The 10,366-nt window shown below is 38.1% G+C and overlaps 1 protein-coding gene across 2 annotated transcripts in view; it reads right to left on the minus strand.

Moving 5' to 3' along the window:
- The window catches only part of ZMYM6 (zinc finger MYM-type containing 6), a 30,112-nt gene extending 23,144 nt beyond the window's left edge, over positions 1-6,968 (minus strand). The window contains exons 1-5 of one of the 2 annotated variants that reach the window (XM_081145697.1): positions 6,761-6,968; positions 6,374-6,469; positions 5,504-5,669; positions 948-1,032; positions 248-497 (exon numbers count right to left, since the gene is read on the minus strand). In XM_081145697.1, coding sequence (XP_081001823.1) covers positions 248-497; positions 948-1,032; positions 5,504-5,596 — 428 coding nt within the window. In that variant the 5' untranslated portion in view covers positions 5,597-5,669; positions 6,374-6,469; positions 6,761-6,968. The remainder of the gene's footprint in view (positions 1-247; positions 498-947; positions 1,033-5,503; positions 5,670-6,373; positions 6,470-6,760) is intronic. The other variant, XM_081145696.1, reaches the window with a different exon arrangement.
- Positions 6,969-10,366: the final 3,398 nt, after the last annotated feature.

Genomic DNA, 10,366 nt, shown 5'->3' on the forward strand with positions numbered 1-10,366 from the left:
GAATCGTTATTTCTTTCCATAGTAAAATTTAAACTGAAAGAGATAAAGAAAAGTGGTTTAGGAAATACTTTTAATACTGAGTCATTTATTTAATGTTACAAAACTTTAGAATCTGCAAATTTCTCAATAGCTAAAAAGCTATTTCCAAAGAAATGTGCTAAAGAGATTTAAAGTAGCAATAGCATGTTTAAACTAAACTATATACACACTAAAAAAGTAAAAAGGGAGGTAATTAAGGATTTTATACTTAGAGCAGTTTGCGCAGGTTTTCTTGGGAGGAGGTGGTAGGCAGACAGGTGAAGAATATCTGGTGATGCACCGCGTGGAACAAAAGAGCTGAGTAGATCCTGTCTTATGATATGCAGTTTGCCCCTTATAAAGCATTTTTTTACAACCAGAACAAACAGCCTGCAAAGCTATAGCTGGAACTGAAGGAAGCAATCTATTTGGGCCGGACGATGCAAGAGGAAACTGAAAGCCTGGGGTTAACTGTTGGGCTATTAAAAAACAAAAAACAAAAAGTTTTAGTATAAATACAAACATACATACATTCTCTATTTTTAGGACAGTCTTAAAATTCAATATGAATGAGGCAATAAGTGCTCCAGAAGATTTCAAACTTTCTAAAACCATGACCCATAATAAAAACTACACTTCACATTATAACCCAGGGCACACTTACATGTGTGTGTACGTGTGAATATAACTTAATAACTGAAACAGTAGTTTCATGAATTAATGTTTCCCTATTACATGCATCACACTCTGATATGAACCTTATTCTATTCCGCTTTTACAATGCTGACCAAGATCAGCTACTCAGTTTGAAAGCACTGTTTTATCTAAAGGAAGAAAAAACTTACATGAGGAGGCGCTTTTCCTAAATTCTACTAGTTAGAACATAACAAATATTCACTGTAATTAACTTCTGCAGTTCTATTTCTTACCAAGAGGACTTTCACTGACTGAGAACACTGCACTAATTTTCAGTTCACTTTCTTGAGTTTTTGGCTTTGGGGCATGTCCGTATTCCTTAAAGGAAAAAGAAGAAAAAAGAAAGAAATTAATATAGTGTTAGTACCTAAGTAAACTAGAAATTCAAGCAAAATCTAATTCTGTCATATTCATCTCTTCTACATTCTAATTGTGATCACCTTCACACTACCTTAAAAGTCAAAATTTACAAGTTACTAGAATAGAGTTAATCTTTACAAAAAGGACCCTTCAGAACTGGAAAATCTTTTAAAATGGTTATATCTACTTTTCAAATGTAATCTTCATATACAGGAGTAATACACTGCTTTTCAATGCTGAGCACTACCCTTCTTTTAGCCTGTGTTTATAAGGGAACAATAAATTAAATTAAATCTGAATAATTTAGAGTTTGTAAAATTAGTAATTTTAGCCAAGACATTTACATGCTGTCATATCTGTGAATAGCAGAAAAGACATGAGTTTCAATGCAATCTGCTCATTATACATAAAATCACAGCCCAAATCAGATTTACCCTTAACGTATATATTTTTTAAATATATCTTTATTGATTTCAGAGAGAGGAAGGGAGAGGGAGAGAGTTGAAACATCAATGATGAGAGAGTTGTCAATGATTGGCTGCCTCCTGCATGCTCCCGACTGGGGATCGAGCATCCAACCCATGTGCCCTGACTGGGAACTGAACCTCGATTTCCTGGATCCTAGGTTGATGCTCAACCATTGAGCCACACCCCACCAAGCAACCCTTAACACATTTTTAAATGCTTTAAAACAAAATATAATCATGAAACAAAAATTTTAAAATACATATACCTATCTTTGTAAAAGACTGTCTTTATTCTTTTTTTTCTTTTTTTTTTTAATTGATTTTCTGAGAGAGAGAAGAAGGGAGAGGGAAAAAGAGAAACATCGATGTGAGAACCTCTCAGTGCACTGGACGACGCCCAACCAAGTGAGGTACTCCAGCAAGGGCAAGACTGTCTTTATTCTGAGATCACAACCATCCTAATTTGGTGAGAAAGGGGTCAAAACAGCCTTGCATATTTCAAAATAAAAAGTTTTCAAAATAAAACATTTTTTTAAAATAGTATTACTGTTCTGAAATAATGGTGATAATATATAATAGTTGTATTTTTAATCTCCCTAAACAAAGCAAAATAAATGACATATATCAGGCCTCAAAGTTACTTTTGAAATTTCTTTGAATCAATAAATGCCAAAGACTAGGAACCACTGCACTAATTTACCACTTCCCATGATATGCACTCTGGCACCCAACAATCTGTTGCCTATAAGGTAGGAACTATGATACCTTCTTTATAAATAAGGAAAGTGAAGCTCAGAGATGTTCAACAACTTGTCCAAGGTGATAAAGATACTAAGTGCACAGATGGGAATCAAACCCAAGTATCTTTGTTCCAAAATCCATGCTATCTCCCTCATAGGTGTACAACTACAACAAAGCATAATTACTACAATGAATTCAAACCCTGGTCCCCAGTTGAAATTAAGTTCCCCTGTTGCAGTCTCTCACATCTCCCTTTTACTCACAGCACCTGTGATAATACATCATTTCATATCAATCTGGGTGATAATTTTTCTAATGTCTAACACCTTTCCTTCTCCCCTGCACACACACTAGACTGACAGGACCAAGTCCACTATGGACAGGGACCATATATTTTTTTCCACATCTATACACTCAACGCCCAGCACAGTCAGCATAACACAACAGAGGAGACTATGGGTTCTGATAGCAGACAGAAAAAGATGTGATCTTGGCTCACACAAGTTATTTAATCTTTCTTAGTTTCAATTTCCTGATCTATAAAATAGAGATGCTATCTAACCCATAGGCCCATTATGGGGGATAAATGATTTAATACAAATAAAGTATGTAGCATGATGCCTTCCAGTTAGCGAAAAGTTACGCATGATTTACACACAAAAATGCTAGCTCTTATTATTAGTTTCATAATTATGGCATTTAATAAATATTTGTTGAATGAATGAATCCAACTCCATTCAATCCAAAGTGGATATTCTTAAACATACTTAAATAACAACAGTTATTTATTGACACTTGCAAAAAGAGAAGTTAAGAGTACCTACATATACCTCCTTCAACTTACTAAAAAGAAAACCTGCCCTGGCCCGAGTCACCCCAAACACCAGAAGGTTGAGGGTTTGATTCCCAGTCAGGGCACATACCTAGGTTGTGGGTTCAATCCCCAGTTGGGGTACATCGGAAGGTAACTAATCGATGCTCTCTCTCACACTCTCACATCAATGTTTCACTCTTTCTTTCTCTCTCTCTCTCCTCCTTCCCCTCTCTCTAAAATCAATAAGCATATCCTTGGGTGAGAATTTTTAAAAATAAAATAATAATAAAATAAAATAAAAAATTAAATTAAATTAAATAATTAAATCAAATTAAAAAGCATTAAGCAACAGGGGGGGAAAAGAATGCTTAATTTCACCCGAGTGACAGTTAAACTATGTCTTAAAAGAGAAAATTTTTGCCAGGCTACCTAGTTTAGGATACCGCAGGCAGAAGAAATGAACTGTGCAAAGTCAAGGAAACAAGACTCAACAGAATATACTTTTGAGTGAAATTCAAATAGTTTGCAGGAGCATAGATTAGAAGAATGGGAAAGATGAGTGATGATACTGAATAGGGAAACAGAGACCTAGACATGGACAGTTTGAATGTCACACTAAAAAATTTATGCTTCATCACACATGAGACAGTCCTTAAAGGGACTAATGTCATCAGACCTATAAGTACAACGTCATCACTACACTGTGTTTTGATGGGGATTATGACAGAAGGAAAGAGGATGAGTAGGAAATTGTTATAAAAGTCTCAATGAGAAATAATAAAATAGGGAGGAAAAGGAAGAGACAGAGTCAAAAAATACTTTAAAGGTAAAATCCACAAAACCGGACAAACAAATGGTTACTTTTGGCAGAAGAAGAGGAAGAATTTACCATCTGGAGGAAAAATGAGTGTCACAGATGCCCTCATTCCCCACCCCACTTCCTGCAGACACTACCTCAGAACTCTTCTCAGCACAGCACTCTAGGAAGGCATGAAGTTGAGTGATACAAAAATCTAATTCGCATCCCTGTCCTGGAATGATACTGACTTTGAGATGGTATAAAAAATAACATATTATCATTATTATTTATTATGTTATTTATATTATTTATATTTGTAACATTGCTTTGCTTATGAAATAAAGCTAACAACTACAGAGTATAAAGTAAAAGAACTGTCCAAAAAGAAAAAAGAAATGAATTTTCTTGCCAAAACGACTAACCAGTCTCTCCACATTGACCTCTACAAATTTCCAGTCTGGGTCCCCTCAAGGGTAGGTGGTCTTTCTGAGTATGTTTATCTTACTCTCCCACTTAAAACCCTACGATGGCTTCCCATTGCTCTCAGGATAAAGACCAGAATTCGTAACAAAGTCCACAAGATCCCGCATAATCTGGCCTCAAACTACCTGCAGAGCCTCATTCTAGAAGCAAGATAGCATGATAGGCTCTGAAGTCTGACTACCTGGATTTGAATCCAGTCTTTGCCATTTATGACCTGTGATTTGTGGTAAACCGCTTGAACTCTTTGTACTTTGGTTTCTTCATCTGTAAAATGGGAATAATATGGTTGTGAGAATGGTGGCTGGTACAGTCTAAGTATATATAAGTACTAATATTAACAAGTTACTATGTTGTTATGATACAATATACACTACATATTGATATATTAATGCCATCTGCTAGTACTGTTATGATCATCACCACCATTTTTATACCCTTCTGTTCCAGGCCCACTGGTCTTGTAGTTTTTCAAAAGAACTGCATCTTTCCAGCTTAGGGTTTTCCTATACGCAGATCTCTCTGTCTGGAACACTCTCCATGCCTTTGTCTCATCTATTCATTCTTCATAATTCAGCTCACAAATCCTTCCCTCAGGGCAGCCTTTCCTAGCCACCCTCTGCACCCGACCAAAATAAGATCAAATTCCCCATTTTATGCTTTTCTTCCAGAGCACTTGTCATAGTTTATAATTATATATGTTATTTGATCAATTACTTGTGTAATATCTGTCTCCCCTATTAACCTATAAGCTCTATGAGGGAAGGGACTAAGAGGATTTTGGTCACTTCCTGGATCCCCTAGCATAGAGTAGACCACAATACTTAGAGAATTAAAGGAAACTGCTGTCAGATACAAGAGAATTTAAAAAAATAAAAAGGTACCAAGCATGGAAAAACAATAACACATACTTTTTTTTTTTTTTTACAAAACAAAACATCATATAGTTACCAAGATCTTTTTTCATTCAAAGAGCAGAAAAACTGATTTACTCATCTAATGAGGGGAAAAAATCAGTATGGGTTGTTTTCACTTACAAGCTAGAAATTCCCTAACTAAAAATCTGAATTCACCAGATAGAAAAGAAGGAATAAAAAAAAATGTTTTAAGTAAAAGTGAAATGCTTACTTGAGCATTGTCAGGTTCTTCTTTAATTGTGTCCAGAAGCCCCTGCTGTGGTGCCATTGCTTTGCCACATTCGCCATCCAAAGGTTCTTTCATTCTAATTATTTACATAAAGGATTTCTCCAGTCTAAGTTAACAGATTTCTCCTTGGTAATGGATAGCTGGGCTCCTAAAACACAACATAAAGGATTGGTCCTCAGGTTTATTTTTTTTTCTTCATGTTTATCTATATTAAAAGTTTTGTGCTGAGCTCGAGGCTTTAGAGTTGGGCATTTGGAAAAACACTTTTCTGGGGCCATGACTAACTCTATTCTCCTTTCTTCTGCCTCCTGCTCCTTTAGTAGCTACCCTCACATAAGACAGTCTGCAGGCAATAGCTCCCACTTCCCTAATATCTTTAAAGACAAGCACTCTGGACTTTTATATTTTGAAAGTAACAGAGGGAATTAGACTTGCAGACAGAGACACGGGAGGAAGTTACCAGACCCTTAGAGGAAAGGACTCAGAAATAGTTTCTGACTCCATGAGAATTAGTACTTGGAGACCCACCTCAGCTTTTATTTCTCAAAGTGGGGCACAATGAGCTCCCCCACACACACCTCTAACTGTGCCTTTACTAGAGGCCTCCATTAGGGCCCCATTTCTTGGCCTAAGACGCCATCACAGGTGAATAGGTACTCATTACTTAAAGGGGACCGCCTGCTCTTTTCAAGGTCTCCATGGGAGCGATGCCCAGGAATGAGACCCTCTGAGCTCTTGATTCCCTTTCCCCTTCCTGTAAACAAGAAATTCTATTAGCCATTCAGCAGACTTCCCTTCCCCTAGCAATAAACGTACTAAACAGGATATAGTAAACCTGATGCGAAGAGGTACCTCCACAAAGCTGTCTTTATCCAGGTGGTCAAGCAAGGCTTGGAAAGGGCAACTGGTTTAAAAGCCCGTGCTGAAGAGGCGCGAACTTCGCTCCACCTGCCACCGTATTAACAATCTGTGAGCGCTCATCTCTCCTTCGAGCATTGCATTCGCTCCGAAATTCTCGTCCCCACCAATAATTCCCACGCGCGTCACCGAGTACAAACTCTGCAACGCTGAGTCGGTGGGGGAGAACGCAACCCGCAAAAGCCTGTCATTCCCTGCGGCGAATTCCGCACCGCGTCAGCCGCGCCGTCCGCCCGGCACCGCCCCCACTCGGTTCCCGCCCCGTCACGTGGTGTGACCCCTCCCCGCGCAGTCCCTCGGGCCACCGCCGGCCGCGCTTACCTTCAGGTCTCTTCCCAATTGCCTGGGAGCACCAGCCGGAAAAGCAGTAATAGGACCCAGGAACCCGCGCCGGGGCGAGAATTATTTCCTCTTACTGGACTTCTTCTGCGTGGCCCATCGCAATGCAACACCCGGACTAGCGGGATGGCGCTGCTCTGGTCTCGGCCCCCCCTTTCCCGTCATGCTCCAGTCCTGAGCTGAGTGGCTCTTCCCAGCATTCCTCTTTCCTCAGTTATGGTTGACTTCTTAAAGAGACCGAGACCCAATTGTGAAAAGGTAGAGGAAGGGATTTGGGGGAGAACCTTAGGGTCGTTAGATGGCGCAGTAAGTGCTCGGCACCATTCTTTAATGCTCATTTCCTGAAAGGGCCTCCTAAAAGAACATAATAATAAATAATAGTTAATATTTATTAAGCCAAGAATTTGCTAAGCATTTGACATGCCTCATTCCACTTACTCCTCACTACAGCCCCAAGAGGTATAAATTTTTACCTGGGAGATGTAAATGAAGAGATTAAGTTGTCCAAAGTCAAGATTCGGTATTTTTTAATTCAGCATTGTTTCGGATATACACCTATGACTTGTGAAGCTGTCTGGTTCATGCATTTTGGCTGCTGTGTTGTATTCCATTTTATAAATACGCTGCAATTTGACCATCTACTACTGATGGACATTTGGCTCCAATTTTTGGCTATTAGGAATAATGCTGCTGTGAATATTCCTGTATTTTGTGGCACATATGCACATATGTTAATTTTATACCTAGCAATGAAATTGCTTGTTATGCATTTGTAAAACCTAACTGGGGATAATGTCAATTTTTTTTAAGATTTTTTTATTGATATTTTAGAGAGAGGGAGAGGGGGATAGAGAAACACCCATGTGATCAGCTGCCTCCTACGCGCCCCCTACCGGGATGGAGCCTGCCAGCAACCCTTTGATTCACCTACTATGCCCAGCCAACTGAGCCACAAGACTCTACTTTAGAAAGTAGTGGTTTCAGTTTGCACTCCACCAGCCGTGTATGAGAGTTCCTGTTGCCCCACATCCTTGCCAGTAACTACTAGTGTACATCTTTTTAATTTTAGCCATTCTGCTTGGGGTATAGTGGTATTTCATTGTGGTTTTAATTTGGATATCCTAGGTTACAAATAAGGTTGAGTCCATTTTCATGTTTTTGAATATCTGGATATCCTCTTCTATAAATTGCCTATTCAAGTCTCTTACCTATTTTTGTATTGGATTGTCCGCCAATTTCTTGGATATGTATTCTGGATATGAGTCCTTGGTAGAATAAACATATGTATTGCAATTATCTTCTCCCGCTCAGTGGACAGCCTCCTTTCCGCTTTATTATTGGTGTCTTTTCTTTTTTTTTTATTTTTATTTTATTTTATTGATTGATTTTAAGGACAGGAGAGAGGGAGAGAGAGAGAGAGAGAGAGAAACATCATTTTGTTATTTCACTTATTTATGCATTCATTGGTCGATTCTTGTATGTGCCCTGACTGGGGATTGAACCTGAAACCTTGTTGTATCTGAACAATGCTCTAACCAACTGAGCCACCTAGCCAGGGCCTATTATTGGTGTCTTTTTTTGTTCGTTCATTTGTTTGTTTGTTAATCCTCACCTGAGGATATTTTTTCCATTGATTTTTAGAGAGAGTGGGAGGATGAGAGAGGAGAAGAGAGAAAGAGAGAGAGAAACATTGATGTGAGAGAGGTACATCAGTTGCTTGCCTCCAGCACTCGCCCTGACCACGAATTGAACCTGCAACACAGGTACATGCCCTTGACTGGGAATCAAACTCATGACCTTTCAGTGTGTGTGCCAACACTCCATCCACTGAGCTACACCAGCCAGGGCTATTGGTGTCTTTTGATGAACATAAGACCTTTATGCACAGTGCTTCTTGTGTCCTGTTAAGAAATATTTTCCTACCAAATGTTTTTACTGGTTTCTGGAACTGTTATTACTTTGTCTTTCTTATTTAGATCCACAATCCACCTAAAGTTGGGTTTTATATATGGTGTGTGGTAAGTCAAATTTCACTTTTTTCATATGAATGTTAAACTGATTAAGCGCTATTTTTTAAAAGTTTGTCCTTTCCCCAATGCTCTGTATTGTCATCTTTGCATATATAACTTATCTATAAAGGTGTGGATTTGTTTCAGGACAGTGTAATCTATTCCTTTTGTTTCTCTTTGTGGAAATGTCACACTGTCTCAATTTCTGACAGCTTTATAATAAATCTTGTTATCTGGTAGAAAAAGTTTTCCTTCCCATTATGTTCTTCAAGATTGTCTTGGCTTTTCTTTGTCCTTTGTATATTCATATAAATTTTAGTGTCAGCTTGCCAAATGCAACAAAATTTTCCTTCTAAACTTTAGAAGCAGCTAGGATTTTGTTTAATATTGCACTAAAGCTATAGACCTGTTTTGGGGAATTGGCATTTGTTATTCATTGTGTTGGATCATGTCCTCCAAAAAGATATGTTGAAGTCCTAATCCTGAGCCTGTTACCTTATTTGGAAATAGGGTTGTTGCAGATGGAATTAGTTAAGATGAGGTCATATCGGTATAAAGTTGGCCCTTAATTCAATATGACAAGTCCTTATAAAAAGAGGAAATGTAGAGACAGACATATGGTGGGAGAACCCCAGGTGACAATTGAGGCATGGATTGAAGTACTGCAGCTACAAGCCAAGGAATTCCAAGGATTGGTGATAAACACCAGAAGCTAAAAGAGGCAAGGAAGGATTTTCCCATACAGGTTTCAGAGAGACTGTGGCTCCACTGATACCTCGATTGTGGACTTCTGGCCCCCAGAAGTGTGAGACAATAAATTTCTGTTTGTAGCACTTTGTTACAGCAGGCCTAGGAAACTAAGATAGCATTATATAGGGTTGAATCTCTTGGTCCATGAAAATGGTCTATCTCTCCATTTAATGTGTGTAATTTCTCTTAATGTTTTACAGGTTTTTAAGTGCACGGGTTTCATATCTTTTTTAGGTTTATTTTAGATCTTTGATATTTTATGGTATTTTAAATGGTAAAATTTAATTTTTTAATTTATTTTCAGTATAAATATAGAATTACAATTAACCTTTGTATATTGGTCTTGAAGCCAGCACTCTTGCTAAGTTCATTTATTAATACTAATAGTTTAGCCATATATATGTGTACATGTAAATTACTTTTATCCATATATATTTTTATTTATTTATTTTAAAACATATCTTTATTGATTTCAGAGAGAGGAAAGGAGGGGGAGAGAGAGAGATAGAAACATCAATGATGAGAGAGTCACTGATTGGCTGCCTGGCCTGCAACCCAGGCATGTGCCCTGACTGGGACTCGAACCCAGATCTCCTGGATCCTAGGTCAATGCTCAACCGCTGAGCCATGCCCAGCCGGGCTATCCATATATTTTTTAAATTTTCTAAGTCTCCAACTATATAGAGAATAATAACAAATTTATCTCTTCTTTTCCAAGCATGTAACTTTATTTTTTATCCTCACTCAAGGATATTTTTTCCATTGCTTTTCAGAGAGAGTGGAAAGGAGAGAGAGAAACATCAATGTAAGAGAGACAGATTGATTGGCT

Source organism: Miniopterus schreibersii (assembly GCF_964146895.1).
Source record: "Miniopterus schreibersii genome assembly, chromosome: 8".
NCBI lineage: Eukaryota > Metazoa > Chordata > Mammalia > Chiroptera > Miniopteridae > Miniopterus > Miniopterus schreibersii.